At 52.3% G+C, this 24,439-nt stretch overlaps 1 protein-coding gene across 3 annotated transcripts; it reads left to right on the top strand.

Annotated features, from left to right (window-relative positions):
* Positions 1-8,140: 8,140 nt before the first annotated feature.
* Positions 8,141-24,234, top strand: HEYL (hes related family bHLH transcription factor with YRPW motif like). 3 transcript variants are annotated; one of them, XM_030823522.1, is made up of 5 exons: positions 8,141-8,266; positions 15,360-15,426; positions 16,512-16,595; positions 18,088-18,169; positions 21,185-24,234. In XM_030823522.1, exons 1-5 carry the CDS (start codon positions 8,187-8,189, stop codon positions 21,856-21,858), a joined length of 987 nt encoding a protein of 328 aa, XP_030679382.1. In that variant the 5' UTR covers positions 8,141-8,186; the 3' UTR covers positions 21,859-24,234. The 3 variants fall into 3 exon arrangements, with proteins under 3 accessions (XP_030679382.1, XP_030679383.1, XP_030679384.1); XM_030823523.1 differs by lacking the exon at positions 8,141-8,266 and adding an exon at positions 14,984-15,163; XM_030823524.1 differs by lacking the exon at positions 8,141-8,266 and adding an exon at positions 15,077-15,090.
* Positions 24,235-24,439: the final 205 nt, after the last annotated feature.

Genomic DNA, 24,439 nt, shown 5'->3' with positions numbered 1-24,439 from the left:
TACAGATGAGGAAACTAAGGCCCAGAGAGATGGAAAGGGGCTCTGATGGGAATGCACTGGGCGGTATCAGGACCCAGTCAGGCCTGGGAGCTAGAGGCCAGGGCGTCGTCCTCTTCGTACTGTGTGACCAATGGCAGGGACCAGGCCCTCCCCCAGCTCCCACTCCCACCCCCATGGCCATCTGACTTCAAGGAGCTCAGTCCCTCCCCTCCCACCTCCCCCAGTGTCCTTGTCCTGCTGATATCACGCACACACGGAAGAGAAATATGCGAGATTCCAGAGCGGCCAGAGTGTGGGAACCAGGACAGATGCTGCTGGCCCTGCCCCCAGGCTGCCACGCCTCCAGAGCCTCTGGGTGCTGCCAAGGGGGCTCTGGAATGTGTCCGAAGCTTCTGGCTTCCTCCATGGTGGGCCACCCCCCAGGGCCTGGGAAAGCTAGGGAAGCTCTGAACACCCAGTCTGCCATTCCACCCCTGTGTGGCTCCTGCAGGACTTGTACTGCCTGAACGTAGGGGTGGGTGCGTATAAGCTTCAAGACAGCAGGGCCAGCGCAGCTGCTTTGCTCTCAGGGGCCTAGGTAAGTAGAGCATGAACTCTGCAGCCCAGGGACAGGGAAGGGGAACCAAACCAACATGTTTATCACCTTATTTAGAGAAGGAGCTTAGAAGTGTGTGCATGTACATGCATGTGTGTGTTGTAGACAGACAGACACAGACAGATGGTCCCAGCCCCCACCCTTGCTAGCCCCAGGGATAGCTTGTGCGCCGCCTGCTCTGCACATGTGGCTCCCAGCAGCTGCACATTCCGTCAGTGACCAGCTGTGGCAGCAGCTGTGGAGGTGGAAAGTGAGCACAGATGGGTCCCAGAGGAGCGGGGGAGGAGGGCAAGGGGAGGACAGGAAGGGCCTGGGATGAGCAGGGGGTGGGAGGAGGGGGAGGCAAAGAGGCTCAGACTGTTCTCAGGATGGAACATGGAGCAGGAAAGTGGTGATGGGGCTGCCTGACATCTGGGTGTGGCACAGAGAGCCTGCAGAGGTCCAGGAAAGGCCCAGCACACCCCGGCTAGGTCTTGGCATGTGGGTGGACCAACATGAGTGTAAGGAAAAAGACTAGGCAGTTGGATCTATGGGTCTGAACCTGAGAAAAAAAAGTCTGCATTTGAGATATAAATTTGGGAATCATTGGCTCACAGAAGGAAAAGCCAGGGAGTAGGTGAACCAACTAGGGAGAGAGTGGATGGAGACAGAGGCCAAACCCAAATGTAACATTAGAGCACTCACTTTCAACACCAGGCATCGCTGTCTGCATCTTATCTCATTTAACTCTCACGACAACCCTGTGGAGTGAGTCGCTTTGGTTTCATCCCATTTTACAGATGAGAAAACCAAGACACAGAAGGCTACTCTTGTCCTGGCTCACTTTCTGTCTCACTGTGTGGCCCTGGGGATGTTTCTGTCCCTCTCTGGGTCTCAGTGTCCCTAGGCTCAAAGGCAGGACAAGGTCCTGCAGAGGGAAGACTGAGTGGCACCTGGGTGCTCCAGGTCCCTTCTTCCCCCTACTTCATCCTGGGCCATGGGCCAGGAAAGTCCTTGTATGTCTCTGCTGTTTTTCCAGGGACCAGGAACCACCTCCTTCCCAGACAAGGTGGAGGCCTTCAGAAGCCCCTCAGTTCACCTCCCCATCACTGGACACTCAGCCAATATTTACCAAACACCTACCTGTGCCAGACACCGGTAGGCATCAGGGAGATCACAGTGAACAATCCAACATGGTTCCTGCTTCTACAGGGATAACAGCCCAGGCCACAGACAGACATAAACTATTCCACAATTAATAACCACCAACCACCACCCTGGGCATCTCTGTGCCAATCATCCTCTCCTCTGAGACCCCCCAGATACCTCCACCGTGCAGCAGTTAGAGGCTCAGTGCCTGCCACAGTGGTCTCCGGAATCCTGTCCCAGTGTATGGTCTACGTGCAAGCCAACCGTTCAGAGCCCAGGCCATATCAGTTCAGTGATCTGAATACCAGCCCCAAGAGCAGATGGGGCTGACCTAGTGTGGGCTCAGTGATAGAGAAAGTATTGTTGCAACTGAAACCTGTCGCTGAAAATCTACAGCTCGCTCAGCTCTGGGACAGTGAGAAAGGAGCAGAGGGTAGAATAGAGGTCCCGTCTCGTCCTCCCTCCCTTTGGATTGAGGCTGCCTGCTACTCCTGGGCCTCTCACCCTTTTCCTTACTTCTGACTCCCTCTCCATCAGTGAGCAAATTCCTCCTGAGGCTCTGCTGGTCCCTGGAGTTGCGTGGAGTGCCCTCTCTCATTGACCTGCCCCTCTTTTTTTCTGTTTTTTTTTTTCCCCTTAGAGATGGGGTCTCACTCTGTTTCCCAGGTTGGAGTGCACTGGTGCAACCAAGGCTCACCGTAGCCATGACCACCTGGGCTCAGGTGATCCTCCCACCTCAACCTCCTGAGTAGCTGCTATTACAGGCATGAGCCACTGTGCCTGGCTGATGTGCCCCCTTTTTAAACCTACTTCCGCAACCCTCTACCCCAGACACTTCCCAGTCCATGACATCCTGCCCTTGCCTCTGCCTCCCTTGCCTCCGTTCATTCATTCCAAGGCATCTGTGACCTCCTGATCACACTTCTTTCCTCTTAGAGCCCCTGGACTGGTGACCAAGCCTTTTTCTCGGCTCTTGGTTGCCTTGGTCCCTGGTGCTCCATTCTCGCAGGATTCTCCTCCTTCTTCCCAGAGAATCTTTGGCTATTGTTTCCCAGGGTCCTAGCTTAGGTTCTCCTCCCTTCTGGATCTGCACTAGCTGCTTGGGACAGATATGTCATGTACCCCATGTCTTCAGCCACCAAATCTCTACTCCAGCCCAGACCTCTCCCTGGGTTCTCCTGGGTGTGCGCCAGGTCTCACAAACGGCATGGTCATAGTGGGCTCCTTCCCTTCTCCAGTGCTTCTCCTTGGTGCTTGTCACCTTCATCCATTCAGTCACCCAGACAGGAACCCAGTATCACTCGAATCCAGTCCTTATTGCCTGGCCTATTTTAAGAGTCTCCTGATTGGTTCACCCAGCTCTAATGCAGGATGCAGTGGTTACCAGCATGAACTCTGGTGCCAGATTGCTTGGTTAGAATCCTATTTCTACCACTTAGTAGCTGCGTGATCTTGGGTAAGTTATTTAACCTCCCTGTATTTCAGGGTAACTTATGAAGAAAAGAGGTTTAATTGGCTCACGGTTCTGCAGGCTGTACAGGAAGCATAGTAGCATCTACTTCTGGGGAGGCCTCAGGGAGCTTCCAGTCATGGTGGAAGGCAAAAGGGGAACAGGAACGTCACGTGGCAAAAACAGGAACAAGAGGGGAAGCGGGGGAGGCGCCACACACTTTTAAACCACCAGATCCGTGAAAACTCACTATCATGAGAACAGTACCAAGGGGATAGGACTAAACCATTCATGAGAAATCCACCTCCCTCACCTCCCACCAGGCTCCACCACCAACATTGGGGATTACAATTCAACGTGAGATTTGGATGGGGACAAAGATCCAAACCATATCACCATTCCATTGATATTCCATGCTTGTTCCTACCTCAGGGCTTTCCACTTGCTGTTCCTTCTGCCTGGAATCCTCTTCCCCAGATCTTCTTAGATTCCCTCTCTCCATTCGGGTCTCTGCATAAATGATTCATCCTCAGAGAGGATCTCCTGACCCCTAAGTAAAATAGCCACCAATCCCCCAGTCACCCTATGTCTCCACCTCACTTTATCTCATTTCACAGCATCTATTAATATCACTAACATTACATTGTATGTGTTGCTATATGTTTGTCGTCCTAAGCTCTGGCCCCTGCAATGTGAGAATAGCCCAATACAAATGGCAAGAAGACTCTCATGGGTGAGTGGACAAGGCAGAAAGTGGTTGGGGATGAAGCTGGAGAGATGGGCAGGGGCCCAAGCTTAGGGGATGGTACCTCCAGTGTGCCCTGAACTGCCCTGGCATGATTATTAGTATTGCCTCCTTTCACTCTCGAAGGCGCCCAGGTTATTACAGTTGTTCTGTGTATAGGGCATGGTAAGCAGTTGGCATTTTATTTCAAATGGGATGTGAAGCATGTGGACGGTTTTGGGCAGGAAGTGACATGATCTGACTGGCATTTTAAAAGGATCATGACCAAGTCCTTGAAACACTCTCTTGGCTCCTGCCCACACACCCCCACACACACACCCCACTCTCCTCCACTGCCCTTTCAGTCTTCTCTGGCAGCTCTTTCTCTTCTACAACCTTCAAATCTTGGAGTTTCTCCAGACTAGTGGTTCCCAACTGGGGGCGATTTCTCCCCCAAGGGACATTTGGTATTTTATCTGGAGATACTTCTGATGGTCACAACTGGAGCGGGTATAACTGGCATCCAGTGGATAGAGGCCAGGGAGGCTGCTTACCATTCTACAATCCACAGAACAGCCCTACACAATAAAGAATGATCTGGCCCAAAATGCCAGTAGTCCTGAGGTTAAGAAACCCTGCACCAGATTAGCACCATCCAATAGGAATATCATGGGAGCTGAATATGCAGTTTAACATTTTCTAGTAGTCACATTTTTAAAAACCTAAAAATAAAACAAGGGAAGTTAACTTTACTAACATATTTTATTTAATCCAATATTTATAAAATATTATCATTGCAACATGTAATCATAACAAAAAATATCAATGAGATAGTTCACACTTAAAAAAATTCTGGTGTGTATTTCATACTCACTGCACATATAGCAATTCAGACCAGCCACATTTCAAGTACTTAATAGCCATAGGGGGTTCGTGGCTAGTATATTGATGGCATAGCTCTAGGCTCAGTACTGGATAATATATCACAATGTTTAAGAGCTGTATAACTGGCAGGGTGTAGTGGCTTGCTCCTGTAATCTTAACACTTTGGGAGGCCAAGGTGGGAAGATCGCTTGGCCCCAGGAGTTGAAGACCAGCCTGGGCAACATAGTGAGATCTCATCTCTACCAAAAAAAAATTTTTTTTTTTTTTTGAGACGGAGTCTTGCTCTGTCACCCAGGCTGGAGTGCAGTGGTGCGATCTTGGCTCGCTGCAAGCTCTGCCTCCCAGATTCACGCCGTTCTCCTGACTCAGCCTCCCGAGTAGCTGGGACTACAGGCGCCCGCCACCATGCTGGCTAATTTTTTGTATTTTTTAGTAGAGATGGGGTTTCACCGCGTTAGGCAGGATGGTCTCGATCTCCTGACCTCGTGATCTGCCTGCCTCAGCCTCCCAAAGTGCTGAGATTTACAGGCGTGAGCCACCGCACCCGGCAAAATTTTTTTTTTTTCTTGATACGGAGTCTCGCTCTGTCGCCCAGAGTGGAGTGCAGTGGCACAATCTCGGCTCACTGCAAGCTCCGCCTCCCGGGTTCACGCCATTCTCCTGCCTCAGCCTCTCCGAGTAGCTGGGACTATAGGCGCCCGCCACCACGCCCGGCTAATTTTTTGTATTTTTAGTAGAGACGGGGTTTCACCGTGGTCTCGAGCTCCTGACCTCATGATCCGCCCGCCTCCGCCTCCCAAAGTGCTGGGATTACAAGCGTGAGCCACCGCGCCCGGCCAAAATTTTTTTTTTTTTTAATTAGCTGAGCATAGTGGTGTGCACCTGTAGTCCGAGCTATTCAGGAGGCTGAGGTGGGAGGATCACTTGAGCCAAGGAGTTCAAGGTTTCAGTGAGCTATGATAGCACCACTACACTCTAGCCTGGTGACAGAGCAAAACCTTGTCTTTATTTTAAAAAGAAGGGGGAGTACTGTATAAGGTAATAAAGCCTAATGTTTTGGCTCTGGAACTGAACTGCCTTGTTGAATTCCAGCCCTTCCGTTTATTGCCTGTTGGCCTTAGGTAGAGTTAGTCTACCTCTCAGCCTTTGTTTCTCACTTGTAAAGTGGGGATTATAATATTACTACTTTATAGGGTTGTCAAGGATTAAATGAGTTAATATTTACAAAAGACTTAGAATAGTTTCAGGTTTTTTTTTTTTTTTTTTTTTTTTTTTTTTTTGAGACGGAGTCTCGCTCTGTCACCCAGGCTGGAGTGCAGTGGCTCGATCTCGGCTCACTGCAAGCTCCGCCTCCCGGGTTCACGCCATTCTCCCGCCTCAGCCTCCCATGTAGCTGGGACTACAGGGGCCCGCCACCACGCCCAGCTAATTTTTTGTATTTTTTAGTAGAGACGGGGTTTCACTGTGTTAGCCAGGATGGTCTCGATCTCCTGACCTCGTGATCCGCCCGCCTCGGCCTCCCAAAGTGCTGGGATTACAGGCGTGAGCCACCGTGCCCGGCGTCAGGTTTTATAATAAGTGCTCACCAAATGTTAAGTATTTAGCTAGGCCCCTGCTCTGTCTCCATCCACGTTTTCTGAATGATCCCATCTGCTCCCATAGCTTTAAATGCCATCAATCACCTAATGACGTCCAAATTTAATATCCAGCTGAGACCTCTTTTCTGAACTCCAGACCCTCTATTTAACTGTGCACTATATTTTGATGATCCAAGACATCTCACGTGAAACATCCACTGCGGAGCCCTTGACCTTCCCCTGCAAATCTGCTCCTCTTCCCATCTTTGCTATCTCAGCCAATTACACAGGGCAGATACCTGGGAGGCTTCCTTGACTTCTGCCTTCCCAGGGAATGCATAGCACATTGTGCCACTTCTCTGTTAGTTGAGGTTTCCACTGATTGGCATGTGCCCACAGACGTGATGTGAGTGCTGAGGGCATTTGGAATGAGAGTCCATAGTTGTGGCTGGGGCGACCACCAGGGCTTCCTGGTACTGATCGCTCATGACAGTTGCGCCTGCCAGTATGTATTTGTAAGTCTGTCTGTGCGTATGTGTTTGCATACCTGGTCAAATGCTTGTGTCTGTGGATGTGTGTGGACGAGGGCACAGGAACGTTCTTTCCCATCAAGTAATCAAGTGTCCGCCAGCAAGCAGGCCTTGCTGGGGGGATGGAAGCACAATTATTCTCAGATGACCAACCCGATTCTCCCACTTGAAACGGTGGCTTCCCTCAGGGTCTGACCTGGTGGCGGGTAAAAAGGAAATACCTAACCCATATCTAACCCAGCACACCAAGACCTCTATCTCCTCTTCCCTGCCCAAGAAGTCCACCTCCAGGATGCTCTCATGCAGCTTCCTTCGGAGCCTTGGGAGCTTCTCTGAGGTACTGGGCGCTTGAGGATGACCGGTGAATCTGAGAACTTCCCACAAGTCCCCCTCCCTAAGGACAGGGCAGCTAGAGCCCTCCCTGAGTGAACAGTTTGGTGGGTTGCCAGAAGCAGAGGCCCCAGGAAGAGAGGCTGGAGGGTATCTTCCCTTTTCCTCTCCTTCTCCTACTTTGAGGCCCTGCCATAGCGCCTAGAAGGAGCCCTTTCCTGGCCTCCTGGCCGCCCAGGACAACTCGACCTCTGGTGAACTGGGAACTGATTCCCAGGGACAACCCATCACTGCCACCAAGCCAGGCCTTTAGGGACCTCGGCCAGAGCCCAGCTTTCTCAGATGCGGTGGCCACAACTTCAGCTGTCCCTTTTGGGGGTGACTGCCACGTCTCAGAAGTGTGTCTTCCCCTTGCCCTCACCACACTATTCCACTTGCTTTGGGCCGCTATGGAGTTGCTGCTGGGGAATTCTTGTTGAGGATCAGGCCACAACCACCACGACTAACCTCGACAAACTTGATGTGTTTGCTGCCTCCAGAACACCAGGAGGCAGGAGCGCGCGGGGTTGACCCTTGCGGAATCCCGGGCATCGAAGCGGCGCCTCTACAGGCCAGCAGCGCCCAGGCGACCCAGGGACAGAGGGGGACTCCTGGCTTCCCCGCGGGGCCTCCCAGGGCACCTGCCCAAGGCCACCCAGCGCGCGGCAGCCGAGACAGCGGGGCAGAGCCGGACCTCCCAGCCGTCGGTGAAGGCGGCGACCGCCTAGGGCCTTCCCACGGCTCGGCGGCGCGTCACCGCGGGGGCGAGGGGGCGCCTGGGCGCCCGGAGCTGCTGCGCAGGAAAGGGCCCTGGGAAAGGGCGGTGGCGGCGCCCCCGAGGCGGGGCCGGGGCGGGGCCGGGGCGGGGCGCGACTTCCCGACTGGGAGCCCTAGCCGCGGGGCTGAGACCAGGCAGCCTGCGTTCGCCATGAAGCGACCCAAGGAGCCGAGCGGCTCCGAGGGCGAGTCCGACGGACCCATCGACGTGGGCCAAGATCGCGAGCTGAGGTAAGGGCCGGGATGCGGTGACTGAGCAGGCAGAGGGCGAGCGGGGTGGGGGTCGGCCCGACGGGCTCGCCGAGCAGGCTGGCCAGCTCTCCAGCACCGCCTGGGCAGAGGCAGGTGAGCGCGGGGGCCACAGGTGTCGGCGTGCAGGGCGTGTGCGGGCCGTGCCGTTACACGCACGAGTGCCTGGATCCTGCGCGCTCTGGGTCGTGCAGGGCTGGGGATGCTGGCATGGAGGTAGAGTTCAGCTCGGGGGATCTGGTGGCTAGTGGGTTATCTTCTATCTGTCGAAGTGGCCTAGGGGAGGCCATTGGCAAGGAGTTTTCCCTGGAGATCTTAGAAAACTCTCATAGACTGATGGTACTCCGGCCCCTGTCCAGAATCTGCTGACGATGCAGAGTAACCCCATTCTTTCCCAATTTTATCCTAGTTTGGATGCAGTTTTCATGTAGTCCACAAATTATTTCAGGAAGAAGAAAACGTGTCCTCCTTTGAGCAAATTGGAGTTTGGATTTAGGGACTTAGTATTGAAGAAAATAATAAGCGACTTGCAAGGGCCTAGAGTCCAATTCCAGTGTTCCTCCTATCATGCCCCCACACTGCCAGTGTCTGTCAGCTCCTGGTAGATAGTCTGACCTGCTTCAAACCTGTCCAACAAACTGCACTTGTATAGTTCTGCTACCTCGCAGTTCTGTGAACTGTCTAAGCTTCAGTTTCCTTATCTGTTAAATGAGCATGAATAATAGAACCAACTTCATAGAAGTATTGGGAAAACCAAATGAGGCAAAGTATGTCAAGGGCTTAGCACAGCACATGCCTAGGCACACACCATGTGATTCCCAGCACCCTGCAAGAGCTGCAGGGCTGACTGGGAGTCTGCACACCTGGGTCCCAGCCCCAAATCTGCCACCAACTCACTATGTGGTCTTGGGCCATTGGTTTCCCTGACAGAGTCTGTCCTGAGTCTCTTTCCCCATCAGTAAAACAAAGACAGCAGTGGAAAAGAAAGGGATATACTTCATCTCTCTTGGCTCATCTAGACTTGACTCTCTAGAACAGAATTGGAGGGGAATTCAGTTAATTCTTTCTTTCTTTTTGACATGGTCTCACTCTGTTGCCCATGCTGGAGTGCAGTGGCATGATCATAGCTCATGGCAACCTTGATCTCCTGGGCTTAAGTGATCCTCCTGCTTTGGCCTCCGAAAGTGTTGGGATTACAGACATAAGCCAGTGAGCCGGGCCCAGTTAATTCTTAGGGATGTTTTTGAGGACATTTTGTAATTTTAGTGCTCTCCAGTTTTCTGAGATCCAAGGATCCTGCCTCAGTCACAAATCCCAGGAAAATGCCATAATAGATATTCCTCTTGCATCCTGTAGATTTGTTTTTAGGGAGTATAACACAATTCGCTATGCAACGTCTTAATTGTTTAGCAGAAACTGCTATTTAGAAAAGCAGTTATCTTTTTTTTTTTTTTTTCTTTTTTTTGAGACGGAGTCTCGCTCTGTCGCCCAGGCTGGAGTGCAGTGGTGCAATCTCAGCTCACTGCAAGCTCCGTCTCCCGGGTTCACGCCATTCTCCTGCCTCAGCCTCTCCGAGTAGCTGGGACTACAGGCGCCCGCCACCACGCCCGGCTAATTTTTTGTATTTTTAGTAGAGACGAGGTTTCACCGTGGTCTCGATCTCCTGACCTCGTGATCCGCCCGCCTCGGCCTCCCAAAGTGCTGGGATTACAAGCGTGAGCCACCGTGCCCGGCCTAGAAAAGCAGTTATCTTAGCCTGTGCCTGTTCAGGGCCAGGAAAGGGCACAGCACCATGTGGGGGTGGTGGAGCGGGGTCTCAAATTCAGTGGCACTGGGTCTTCATAGATCAGAGGCACAAAATTGATGCCAGAGAACTAGGCTGATCAGAGCTGGCTTCTGTCCTCCACAAGTTTGCAGCCCAGTCAGTGACCTGCCAGGTCATAAAAACACCATGGACAGGATGGAAAGGAGACAGACTGTGGGCTGTGAGGGCACTTGAGCAAGGAGAGGTCAATCAATCAAAGATGGCAAGGAGGGCTTCTTGAAGATGGTAGCATCTGGGCAACTGCTCACATGAGGCATAAAGGATCAGTGGGCAGTTTTTTCCTATACATACAGCATTTCCTATATATACAGAGCCCATTTTTAGCCACTGTTCTTAGAGGAGCAGACCCCTCTGAGGAGAGAAAGCAGTTGGACATCTGGCAGAGGCTGACTTATAGATGCCCCTTTGTAGCACTCACCAAAGGGCCCTCCCCCCAGCAGACATCAATGCTTCGATTCAGGGAGCACTGAACGATGCCTGCTGTGGCCCAGACCCTGGGCTGGGAATAGGGGGCCCAGATGTATCCTGCTCAGCCTCTGCCCTCAGGGAACTCTCAGGGAAGAAGAGCTTCATGTACAAAGAAAGCAGATAAACACTGACAAGGGCCGCAGGACGGAGGCAGCCAGCCTCTCGGGGTCAGGGGCACGGCGCAAATCCCCCACACTCAGAAACATGAGAGTAAAGAGCAGGGGGTGTTTCACCGTCACTGTGGCATCTGCCTGGTGGCAGTCCTGCCACATCTGTGAAACTCACCCACAGAGCTCTCATCTCAACCTGGCCCCATGACACAGGATGAGTCCAAACTGAGAGTATAGCCTCTCCTCTCCCTCTGCAAACATCTAATGAGCACCTGCCACATGTCAGACACCGGATCAGGGTCCTGTTCCTGCACAATATAAGGTGGTGGCCTTGGAGTCAGATAGACCTGAGTTTGAATCTTACCACCATTAGCTTTGGCCAGTGACTTTTACCCCTTTCTGAACCTCAGTTTTCTCCCTTTCAAAATGGAAATGCATTAGCATTCCTGCCTCACAGGATAAGGTTTGATGAAGTAGCATACATAAAGTTACATAGCTCCCTGCTTTGGCACAAAGTAACTTCCAATAAACGTTGCTTTCAAAGCAGTCACCATTCAGTTGGGGGGCAACATATTTATGAGACAGCATGGTCTAATGAAAAGACTGGAAGTGTGAAGACTGGACTTACTGGAGTGATTCTTAACTCCAGTGTCTCTGTCACTCCACCTGTAAAATGATTATTTTTCCTAAATGTGAAATGGCCCAAAAAATGCTTCACTTACAGGGCTATTGTGCAGTAAATTAGACAAATGGATGTGGAAGTGCAGTACAGAACAAAAAGTACTGGCTCCGAGATCTACACGACGGGATGATGAATATATGGGGTACACTGGCAAAAGCCCCAGATGAAAAGCCACTAGAGGCTGGGCGCGGTGGCTCATGCCTGTAATCCCAGCACTTTGGGAGGCCAAGGCAGGCGGATCACGAGGTCAAGAGATCAAGACCATCCTGGGTAACACGGTGAAACCCCATCTCTACTAAAAATACAAAAAAATTAGCCAGGCGTGGTGGCGGGTGCCTGTAGTCCCAGCTGCTCGGGAAGCTGAGACAGGAGAATCACTTGAACCCGGGAGGTGGAGGTTGCAGTGAGCCGAGATCGCGCCACTGCCCTCCAGCCTGGGCAACAGAGTAAGACTCTGTCTCAAAAAAAAAAAAAAAAAGCCACTAGACTAGACCTGGCTGTAGTTCCAGATTTTCCTCTAATTTGCTGTGTGGCCTGGGGAAGATCCCTTCCCCTCTGAGTTTCCTCATTTTACAAATGGACTCAGTTCTCTCTGAGATCCCTTCATTTGGGACATTGTGATTCTGACACAAAATGATTAGGGTCATCTGCAAGGGTTCCATGGGGGAGTTCCCAGGGGAAGTCAGCACTGAGGGTGGTCAGGACCACCTGGAAAGCTTCCCCCCTATAAGAGACCGCCCCAGAATTCTGGCTAGGAGCCACTAGAGGCCTACGGAGCAGATCCTGATGGTCAACATATCTTCTCTGGGTCCATGAAAATCTGTGTCATTTTCAGATTCTCAGACAAGAGAATCCCACACCTCATCCCACTGTCAGGGCCAGATCGCGGGCTGGAAGGGAGCTCTGGCTGGGCTCTTGGGAACTTTAAAAATAAGGGAACTGGAGGGCTATTCAGACAGACAGGAAATAGGAATTAGAAGGGAAACAATGCTGAAGCGGAGCCAGAAGATGCGGATTCCCTGCTGGCTTTGCTCCTTAGCAGCTGGGTAGGCTGGGCAAGCTGCTTTAGCTCCCTGAAGCTCAGCATCCTCGTCTGTAAGATGGGCTTTTGTAAGGCTCAAAGGAGGGAAAGACACATAATGTTGCCAAGAAAACTGTAATGTGAGGTTTGCCTCTGAGATATGGGAAGAAGAGAAGGGGGAAAATAATATAACAGGGACAAGCTGACCAGGAGATTGGAAAAAGGGATGGCAGCACTGTTTTGCCCTGAAATGGGTGCGTCAGCCTCCAACAGATGGTCCCAGCGGAGGGATCAGGCTGAGAGGCAGTGACGTGCGCAAGGCTAACCCAAAACCCGGACAGACGCTTTATCAAGCTGGGGGAACAAAGGCCGTGTTTCTCAGTGTGTCTTGGCTCTTGGGGTTTGTCCCCAGTGACCCAGCGAGGCTTTGTAAACAAGCTGCTTCATAGATCTCAGGATCTGGCCATCTGAGCCCTGGACCTAGCTTGCTGGGTCCTCCCTCCCAGGAGCCGTTACAGACCTCTTACCAGGTCTGCTTGTCCAGATGTTTGGGTGGGAGATATCCTTTTCCAGATGTGTCTGTACAAAGCCAGGGACATAGCAGTAGGATTTGACAAACGCTATCTGGTCTCTTCTGCAACTTCTCTGAACAATTGATGAAAGCGATCCAAATTCAAATGCCAAAAGGGTAGTCACATGGGCCGGGACCCTCTGGTAAGTCATATATGCCCCCATTCCACAAGGTCCTAGGCTGTAGGTGCTTATGTCTCTGTTCCCCAGTGATGCCAAAGACATGAGTGAGAGAAGAAAGCTCTACCATGAGTTCTGCTGTATTCCAAGCCCTTGCTGAGTACTGAAGCTGACATGGCTCATGGCCTCATGGAGCTTATGGATTTGTTGGAGAGAGAGACATCAGCCAAATAACCATATAAATATAAAACAACAAACTGGCATAAATGCTGTGAAAGCAGGGTGCTAGGAGAGTGTTGAGCAGGGGACACTAGTGGGAGGAGGAATGTTAGAAAAGACCCCCCCGGGAGGTGCCATCTGAGTTGAGATCTGATGGGTTGTAGAAGTTACGGGGCAAAGGAACTGGGGCTTGGGGTGATGGGTGGACCAGAGATGGTGGACCTAGGCTAGGGGACAGTACATGCAACTGCAAGAAGGGGTTAGTGCATTCATAGGCTGGAGCATACAGAGGAAGATGGTTGAGTCTAGAGAGGTTGACAGGGGCCAGCTGGACCACCTGAAAGATGGTGGCCTTGATCTTAAAAAAACACTGGGGCCAGGCATGGTGGCTCTTGCCTGTAATCCCAGCACTTTGGGAGGCCAAGGCAGGCAGATCACCTGAGGTCAGGAGTTCGAGACCATCCTGGCCAACATGGTGAAACCCCGTTTCTACTAAAAATACAAAAATTAGCTGGATATGGTGGTGGGTGCCTGTAATCCCAGCTATTTGGGAGGCTGAGGCAGGAGAATCACTTGAACCGGGTGGCAGAGGTTGCAGTGAGCCGAGATCATGCCAGTGCACTCCAGCCTGGGCAACAGAGCGAGACTACATCTAGAAAAAAAAAAAAAAAAAAAAAAAAACAAACAAAATAATTGGGGAGCCACTGAGGAGTTTTAAGTGAGTGATATGATCAGATTTAAATGATCACTCTGCCTACAGTGTGGAGATAGGCTTGTAGAGAGTAAAAGAGGGTGTAAAAGGACCCAACAAGAAGCTCTTGCAGTCATCCAGATGAAAGATGATAGAGGCGTAGCATTGAGAGAAGTGGCGGAGAGGAAGAGGACAGACGTGAGATGTATTTTAGACATAGCGTGGGCAGGTTTTGATGAGGTGGGGGTGAGGAGGAGGAGGAATCAAAGACAGCATCAGCTTTCCACCTTGCAGAACTGGGGTACCTTCACTGAGATGGGGGAACCCAGGGGCAGCAGGAGCAGGTGTGGGTGAAGGCCAGCTTGCAGATTCCTGTTCAGATGTGTGGCGTTGTGTCTTCCCAAACGGCAGGGGAGTCACCTTGTTTGTTGTTTTTTGGTGCAGTGTCTGCCCACTGGAGCTGAGCTGAGGGAGGGCTGGGGTCTGGCTGAGTGCACCAGCACCCACCCAGGCCTGAATAGGGCCTTAGAAGTGTTGGCCAAATGAATGATGCCTCAGTGGACCCGGCGAATCCTCACCATTCTAAGAGAGTTTCTGAAGCAGAAAACCTTAAGAAGGGTTAGCAGTTGGGCTGGAGATTATTTTGGTCAGAATCTGGGCAGGAAAAGCCCCCCCCAGGGCTGAGCCTCTTCTCTGTAATGGGAGCTCCTGGGGTGTGAGCAAACATCCATCATTCAACCGGGGCTGCAGAGGGAAGGCCCGGAGTGGGAGGAGAGGCCGAGGCTGGGGGGACGGGGCCTTCTGGGAGGCCAGGGTAGTGTCCCAGAGCATCCGAGAGGGGCCTGTGACCCAGAAGCCGCCTCCCCCTCGCCCCTGGCCGCACCGCGTGGGAGGAGGCGGCAGCTGCAGGCGGGGCGGAGGGCGGGCGGCCGGCGCGCCCGGCCCGTGGGAAGCAGCGGCATCTGCTCTTTCCACGCTCGTTCCCAGCGGCTCCCTCTGAAACCCAACCCGCCCGGCCCAGCCCCGCCGCCGCCGGCCAGTGCCCTCGCCCGCCCCGCCCCCGGGGATCGGGTTGCAGGAGCCGGAGCTACCGCGCCGCGGTGCGCGGTTCCCCGACGGCCGCCACGAGGGGCGAGGGGCGAGGGGCGAGGGGAGAAGGGCAAGGCCCAGCAGGTCCGGACCAAGAGCCCAAAGCGGGCCCAGAGTGCATGAGAGGACTTGACCCGGGTTGAAATGAGCCCCCAGGAAGAAGGGGAGAGCAAGCTCCTCCTTCCAGGCCGGCCCTGTGGCTCCTCCTGGCCCGAGGTCAGCCCAGTTCGGGGAGACGGTCCCCCAGCCCTGAAAAATCAGCTTTTCTTTTCCTTTCCAGCCAGATGGCCAGGCCGCTGTCCACCCCCAGCCCTTCGCAGATGCAAGCCAGGAAGAAACGCAGAGGGGTGAGTGTCCGTCTCAGCCTCTGAGTTGCCCAACAAAGGGTTGCCATGAATCCCCTGCAGTCTGGCGGGGAGAACCCTGGGCAGAAACTTCACCATGAAGCTAACTGCCTGGGTTCAAATCCCGGCTCTGTCACTAGCTATCAGGGTGATTCCAGGCAAGCCTGTTAACCTCTCTGAGCCTGATTTGCTCCTTTGTGTAACTGGAATAATGACAGGGCCCACCTCAAAGGGCTGCTTTGCAGATTAAGTGCATTAATGTAATGCTCTGAACAATAGCAGACACACAATAGGCCATTATGATTGTTGTTCCAGCCTGCCCCCCCCCATCCTATCTTCTGTCTCCTGTCTGAGTCCAGAACTTTCATCACCCTCAGTGTGCCGGGGTGGGGGAGGGGACAGAAGAAGGATCCCCGCTTGCTGCTGTCATCTGTCCGTCATGTTCAGCCCCACTTTCCTCCCAGGATGCAGCTGTGCTTCCGCACTGGGAGTCCAGACAACTGGGGTCTGGCAGAGAGCAGCCTGACACTCACTGACTGTAAGCCCTTAGGCAAACCACTTCCTTCCAGCCCTCATTTTCCTTATCTGTAAAATGGGGTCATATCTGTCCTGCTCCTGGTGTTCTGCTACCAGTATTGGAGGGACGAATGACAGTGTGTGCGTGGAAGGGGCCTGCAGCTAGAGAGAGCAACACATGGAACTCCCCAAACCATCTCATGACCTCACAGATGATGGGGTCACCCTCCTGGCCCAGCAGGGGCCTCCAGGACCTGCTGTAGCACCGTGGCTGGTGTCCTCATTATGATTGGCTGTGCCCTGCTGTACCAGTGGTTAAACATCTTGAATATCACCCCTATAGACCAAGACAAGAGATCTGAGTTGTACTCCCAGCTCTGCGCTTTCTTGCTGTGTGACCTTAAGCAAATCACTGTCTTTCTCTGGGCCTTGGTTTTCTCCACCATAAAGTAAGACTCGATTGATCTCCCTCTCAAAAATACTGTGTGGGTAAATATGCGCTGATGTCCATCAGGGCACTTTGGAAACTGTGATGATGCACCTGTGAGTAACTTCTTGTCATGATTGTTTAGATCATAGAGAAACGGCGTCGAGACCGCATCAACAGTAGCCTTTCTGAATTGCGACGCCTCGTCCCCACTGCCTTTGAGAAACAGGTATGTGACATTGCTGATTGTGCTAGAGGAAATACTGTGTGGGTGGCAGATAAGGTTCGTTTCTCATGCCATCTCTTGTTGATTGGTAGCAGCTGCCTGAGATGCTGTGATCATTTACCAATATCTGTCACTGGCCAGGGTAAAAGGAATGGAAATTTATACTTAGGTGTCTCAGGTGGCTTTATGTCTATCATCCCATTGAATTGACTCCTCAAAATGATCCCAAAGGGTAGGGATTATTATGCCCATGGCACAGTAAGGAAATAGAAGCACAGAGAGGTGAAGTAACTTATACCAGATCACACAGCTAGTAAATAGCAGGGCACAGGACTGTGTGATTCTCAAGCCCCCATCCCTCTGCACTACAGACATTTCCAGAGTGATTTGAAAGTGGAACAGGCTGGCCGGGCGCAGTGGCTCACGCTTGTAATCCCAGCACTTTGGGAGGCCGAGGCGGGCGAATCACAAGGTCAGGAGATCGAGACCACGGTGAAACCCCGTCTCTACTAAAAATACAAAAAATTAGCCGGGCGTGGTGGTGGGCGCCTGTAGTCCCAGCTACTCAGAGAGGCTGAGGCAGGAGAATGGCGTGAACCCGGGAGGCAGAGCTTGCAGTGAGCCGAGATTGCGCCACTGCACTCCAGCCTGGGCGACAGAGCGAGACTCCGTCTCAGAAAAAAAAAAAAAAAAAGAAAGTGGAACAGGCTGCCCAGGGAGTGAGCACTCTGCCATCGAGCTTGTTAGGGTGGGGGAACTACAGTAGGGAATCAGACAGTGGACTCAGCCTCAGAGATTCTCACCCTATGCACCAAGGCATAGGTCACGGGTCCTCTGCTTTCCCTTACGTTGGTGAGAACAAGTCAGTCATCCCACAGATGTTCACTAAAACCGTCACAGGACCAGCCATGAACTAGACCTAGTATCTGCCCTCAAGGGACTCCCATGGAGCGTCTGATCTTCAGGCTTCACCTGGGAAGCTTAAGAAGCATTTCCCAAGAGAGAAAAGAGGAAGAGCAAGTGGTCTGGGGATAAGATGATGAGCTAGATCTTGGGCACATTGAGTCTGAAGTTGGATTCCCTGAAGAGCTGGTTTAAGAGGCATTCTGAGGATGGTGGCTAAAGCCATGGAAGTGACAAGCCCCTCTGCAGGGAGCAGCAGAATGCGAAGTGACACAGAAGGGACAGTACTGTGTTAAGAGACGGCAGATCAAGAGGCATGGTGAAAGGAGAGCCCAGAAACAGTGGTGTCGTGCAAGTCAAGGGAGGAGTGGTTTCAGGAAAGATGACCGGCAGCTGTACAGTGGACAGGTGGTCTGAGAGGAGAACTGAAAAGAATGTTCTAGATTTGAAGAACTTGGCCAAAGCAGAAGCCCATTTGCAGGCAGCAGTGGAGTGGGAGGAAGGTGAGAAAATCGAGACAGTGAGTGCTGATGACACCGCACAGTGACGTGGTCAGCTGGAGGCTCCACTCTTCTGTCTTCTGTACCCGCAGGGCTCTTCCAAGCTGGAGAAAGCCGAGGTCTTGCAGATGACGGTGGATCACTTGAAAATGCTCCATGCCACTGGCGGGACAGGTACCCATGCTCTTCTCTTTCAGGCGTCATTCATACAACAAATACTTTGAGGCTGGGCCCTGGGGATACGCTGATGAGCAAAGTCCACACGCTGCCCACTCTGAAGAGCTCAGTCAATGGAGGGAACATTTGCAAAGCTTCTCTCTCTCCTTTCAGCATCTCCCTCTCCACTTTCAGTGTCTCCATTTGTCGCAACCTTTTCCTCAATTCAGCTCCCTCCAGTCTTAGACCTGGGAGGCGCTTTCTTCTGTAACAGACTGTTCCTATGGGTCCCACCCTTCCCCAACCCAGGACCTCATTAAGGATTCACCTGAATGAGCTAATTCTCACTGGGAATCTGACCCCCTGAACCCAAGGAGGAGCCTGGTATCCTACCCACTGGTCTAGCCTTTTGGGCTATTGTGGGGTCCTTGGCAGTGCTGGGGTGACATATCATGCTCACCACAGGTCTCAGGATTGTAACAGGACACAAATTAACTCATTTTGTTATTTTAAGCCCATCAGTTACAATAAAGTAAGGGAACAGTGGCTTTAAAGACACTTCCAGACAAATAGAAATTCTGTCTCCTCAAAGTTTCTCTGTGTATTTGGTGATTTCGAAATTGGGAAACCTTGAAAGCTCCACAGGCCTTGGCCACAAAGACCTAAGTTCCAGAGACCTAACTTACTACTCCAGAAGAGGACAGTAGCATTTTAAGTGGCCCATTCTGGTGCTTCTGAAGCCTCAGTGTATATCATTGTCACCTTGGGGCAGGCAGAATCAGGAGTCATCCCCCAGAGATTCTGAGGCAGTAAGTCTAGATTGAAGTTTAGGAGTTTGCAAGTTTAACAAGCTACCCAATTATCCTGGTGCAGGTGGTCCATTTGGGAACTTCTGCCAAAGAAATGCATTGTTAAGAGTGGAGACTTCCATCTCTAATGAACCAATGGGGGAGATTCAAATTACATTTATGATTATCCAGTGAAAAGAAAAGTAGTGACTAATATGTGGACATCATTTGACAGTTTTCAAATGCTTTCACTTGTGTTGTTTCATTTGATTCTCACAAGAACCTGCAAGATGGGGGTTAGCGTTACCACCATTTTCTGACTGTGAACTAATGGGAAGACAGAACTGTGGTTCACGGTGTAGGCTTTGAGTTGAATCAGGCTCTACTGGCTACTAGCTTTATGACCTTAGACAAATGATTTAACCTCTCCCTCAGTTTCCTCATCTCTAAAATGGGAATAATTAGAGGGTTTTATGAGGATTAAATTAGATAACTTGATGAAATCCTTAGTAAGAATTCAGCAAATGTTAGTTAGAAAAGAACAGCAGGCCGGGCGTGGTGGCTCACGCCTGTAATCCCAGCACTTTGGGAGGCCGAGATGGGTGGATCACGAGGTCAGGAGATCGAGACCATCCTGGCTAACACGGTGAAACTTCATCTCTACTAAAAATACAAAAAAAGAAATTAGCCGGGCGTGGTGGTGGGCGCCTGTAGTCCCAACTACTCGGGAGGTTGAGGCAGGAGAATGGTGTGAACCCTGGAGGCGGAGCTTTCAGTGAGTCGAGATCGCGCCACTGCACTCTAGCCTGGGCGACAGAGCGAGACTCCGTCTAAAAAAAAAAAAAAAAAAAAAAGAAAAAAGAAAAGAATAACAAAGGCCGGGCATGGTGGCTCACACCTGTAATCCCAATACTTTGGGAGGCCGAGGTGGGCAGATCACCTGAGGTCAGGAGTTCGAGACCAACCTGGCCAACATGGTGAAACCCTGTCTCTACTAAAAATACAAAAATTAGCCACCGTGATGGCGGTTGCCTGTAATCCCAGCTACTTGGGAGGCTAAGGCAGGAGAATCTCTTGAACCTGGGAGGCGGAGGTTGCAGTGAGCCAAGATCGTGCCACTGCACTCCAGCCTGGGGGACAGAGCGAGACTCTATCTTGAAAAAAATAAAAAAAAGAACAGCAAACGCAGAAAGGTGAAGGGATTTGCTTGAACTTACATGGCTAAGTGTATAGCAGAGTTGGTTCTCACCCACAAGTTGACCTGACTCCAAACATAGTCTCCAGCTGAGCTGTTCCTCTGTGGGGGCCATGAACCAAGGACTGGATATTTGCTGCCATCGTCATGAGACCAGTGCTGGCTGGGGTTGTTCTGTCTGTCTTTGCCCAGAAGGGGTCAAGAGAGGAACAGGTATGGAGAGGCAGTGAGGATGTGAATACTTGTGCAGGAAGTTCACCTGGTTATCCATCAAAGAGAGGGTCCCTGGCCGATAACAGCAGCTGAGGGTCACAGTGGGGTCTTGCTTTCCAGATTGCCTTTTGAGCCAAGGGCCAACAAGGCCAAGCCAGTAATATAAGTGGATAGCTAACTTCTCATTTATTCAGCATTTTCTGTGCACTATTTTAATTTCACCCTCACAACTCTATACAGTAGGCACTGCTATATATCCCCATTTTACGGCTAAGGAAATTGAGGCACAGAGAGATAAAGAGACTTGTCCACAATCAGGCAGCTAGTTAAGTAGCAGAGCCAGGATTTGAACCCAGCTCTCCTGGCCTCCGACGACCTCACACTTCACTGCTACACTACGCCGCCTTCTCCAAGGCGCCTCCTGATGGCTGCTGCTGCCACCTCCCTTCCTGGGCATCTGCCCCTCTCAGCAGGCAGGGCTGTTCTACACCTCCGAGTGCACAACCTTTCATATCTGTCAAGTATCTACTTCAATGAAGTTATCTTGGCCACAAAGATTTTTCTTTGCATTAATCACGAATTGTGATGAAAGCAGTATTTTACATTTCATAGTTCAGTGAATTCATTGATCATTATAACCCATCACCCTCCACCCCAGGCAGGGATTTTTGTTCTCACTCTGCAGATGGGGAGACGGGCTCAGAGAGGCAGGGTGACATGGCCATGGCTGCCCAGGGAGTGAGTGGAGGAGGCAGGTCCAGAACTCAGACAGTCAAGACCTAGGCTCCATGCTTCTCCCCACACCTGGCATGACCTTCATCACACCTCCCTTTGCAGGATTCTTTGATGCCCGAGCCCTGGCAGTTGACTTCCGGAGCATTGGTTTTCGGGAGTGCCTCACCGAGGTCATCAGGTACCTAGGGGTCCTTGAAGGGCCCAGCAGCCGTGTGGACCCCGTCCGGATTCGCCTTCTCTCCCACCTCAACAGCTATGCAGCCGAGATGGAGCCTTCACCCGCACCCACTGGCCCCCTGGCCTTCCCTGCCTGGCCCTGGTCTTTCTTCCATAGCTACCCGGGGCTACCAGCCCTTAGCAACCAGCTCGCCGTCCTGGGAAGAGTGCCCAGCCCTGTCCTCCCCGGCGCCTCCTCTCCTGCTTACCCCATCCCAGCCCTCCGAACCGCTCCCATTCGCAGAGCCACAGGCATCATCCTGCCAGCCCGGAGGAATGTGCTGCCCAGTCGAGGGGCATCTTCCATCCGGAGGGCCCGCCCCCTAGAGAGGCCAGTGACCCCTGTGCCTATAGCCCCCAGCAGCAGGGCTGCCAGGAGCAGCCACATCGCTCCCCTTCTGCAGTCTTCCTCCCCAACACCCCCCGGTCCTACAGAGTCCGCTGCTTACGTGGCTGTTCCCGCCCCCAACTCATCCTCCCCAGGGCCAGCTGGGAGGCCAGCGGGAGCCATGCTCTGCCACCCCTGGGTCTCTGAAATCACTGAAATCGGGGCTTTCTGAGCTGTCCCTTCACCATCCCACCCCAAGGAATAAGGAAGGTTCTTTTACCAGGAGCCCGAAAAAGGGCACTGCCTTTTCTGCTTTGCTTCCTGGACTGGCTCATATGTGAAGGTACATTCTCCAGCCATCAAGAGGCCTCCTCCTCCTCCAGCCCATCTCTCCTCCTCACTGTTATCCCAGCTTATCCACCCAGCTCTCCTGGAACTGTTCTGGTCTCAGAGGCTTGGTTCCATTTCTCACCTGCACAGATAAGTCCTGGGAGAGACCCTCAGAGATGCGCCCAGACCCCTCTCCTGCCCTCTGCACGCCAGCAGCAGGCATGAACCTTGGGTCTGGGAAAAAGCTTTAACCTGCAGGGCACCAGGACCCAAGGCAGGCTGTTCCTTGGAGCGGTCAGACCCCAGTCAGGAGCAATGCCTGACGCTGCAGCCTTCCCACGCCAAGAGGCTGGAACATAGTGTCTGCCTCACTTCCTGGAGATAGTAACTGAGCAGGGGCTACAAAGAGGTCTCCTGGGAACCCTGTCTGCCCCTGCCCACCTGTCCTTGGGCCACACCATCACACTGAACCACAGGACAGACCCTTTCGCCACCACAGCCAAGGCCTGGAGACTGGGGGCCCAGCAGAGCCTGCTCGCACCCTCCTCCCAGCAGCCAACACCCACCCTCTCACTAACTAACAGGTCCCTGCACACAGCTGGCCTGATCAACCCAGCTGGGAGGTTTCTAGGCAGCAGCAAAACTCTGTGACAGGGTGTCCTCACACCAGGCCTTGGACAGCTCTCCCAGACAGGAGCCAGGGTTGAGCAATGGAGAGCCCAGCCCCCCGCGTCTTACAGTCGCTATCTTCCAGGCGTGTGGTCCCTCCCCATTGGGTGCACAGTGCAGAGGGGCCGTGGCCCCATGTGATGGTGCTCAGAGAGGAACCTCTTGGGATTCAGCACCAGACGTCTGTGCTGCCTGGTTTGCATCCGGCTCACAGAGCCCAGACTGCTGGAACAGCCAAGGGCTGTCAGGCTGGACAAAAATAACTACGAGGAGGGGCAAGAGAAAGGATGATTCGAGGCACCTCGGCCCTTCAAGGTCATGCAGTGGGTCGAGGGCCTGAGATCCTGTTCACTAGGACTCCACAGAGCTGGCTCTGCTCAGAAGCCATTTCATTCCCCGGCTCCACCCTAGGCCACTTTTTCTAACAGAGGAAACAAATGGTCCAGCGATCGTTACCAGCAGAACAGCGGAGCCTGGACTGACACCCAGTGGGACCAGTGTTGCCACACCAGTTGATAAAATGCAGAAACCCTTCTGTACTCATTGGTAAATAGCTACTCCCCCAAGTGACTCCAGGTGCCCCCCCACTGCCTGGCACTTCCCCCAGGAATCCTACGATCTGGTTACTGCCTGGTCGATCCAAGGCTGTGGAGTCCCAGAGCCAGCAGTTCACTGGTGCTCATTCCACACTGGTTAGATACTTCAGTTGTCACCCCTGGGAAGATTCTCCCACCTCCTCCCTTTGATGGAACCACCCTTCCCAGAGGCTGCATTGAGGAGACTCCATGGACTGAAAAGTGAGTTTGCAGAAACCTTGGGGAAAAGAGCCCTTTCAAAGAAGTGGATAAGAGGGAGGAGATCATTGAGTGACCCAGAAAGCTCTTTTGAAAAGACAGACTCCTCAAGGAGAGATAAAGAGGAAAGCACCTCTTTCATTTTTAGTGTGAGCTAATTCCATCAGACTGCTGTCCTCCTGGACCCATCTGAGATGTGCAGTAGCAAGGAGAGGGGGGATCATTTTAGAGAGTGGGTCATTGGCAGGGAGTGCTCCTGAGGGAGGCAGAGAGGAGACTGTGGTAGAAGGAAGACAGAACTCACACATGATCCCAGGAGTGGGGACAGGGACAGAGGAGGTAACAGAAGGCAAAGGCCGGTTTCCCCTTTATCATGAAGGGGCCCACTCAGGACAGGAACAAGGACAATTCCTCCTCCTCCTCTCCTGCTGCTCCTGGGATACCAGGTCAGTGGTGCAGTCTTGCAATTTGGCAACTTCCTAGCCTGAGAATCCCTAGTGGGGCTGTGGGAAACACATTTCCACGTTGCAAGTATGCAACTCCAAAGAATCTGTGATGCCACTGAAATGAGGTGGGAATGACCGAGCTCTTTCAGCATCTTGGTTGAACTTGCTTTCATTGTCCCTGGGATATTGTGGAAGGAAAGGTGACTGTGTGATCTGATTCCATGGTCAAGGACTTGCATCTCCTGTTTCTATCCCTAAGCCTTCCTGGGGTCTCCAACTCCTACCCCAGTACAGGGGTTGTTGCGGACATCCAATAAAGATTTTTTTTAGTGCTTCTGGAAACTTCCAGTAGATTCTACTTCTAAACTATCTCTGGAGTCCATCCACTTCTGTCTGCACCCACAGCCACCCTGGCCAGGCCACATCACCTCCCCCAGATCACTGCCCTGGCCTCAGAAAGGTCTTCCCTCTTGCTTTGTCAATCAGTTCTCAGTAGCACCAGAGAGAAATTGAAAGCTGCAGGTCATATCGTATCATCTCTAGTTTGAAAACCTCACTCTGTTACCCCGTTATT

The sequence above is a fragment of the Nomascus leucogenys genome, chromosome 12 (genome assembly GCF_006542625.1).
Source record: "Nomascus leucogenys isolate Asia chromosome 12, Asia_NLE_v1, whole genome shotgun sequence".
In the NCBI taxonomy this organism is placed as follows: Eukaryota; Metazoa; Chordata; class Mammalia; order Primates; family Hylobatidae; genus Nomascus; species Nomascus leucogenys.
This window is presented reverse-complemented; position numbering and strand designations above follow the sequence as displayed.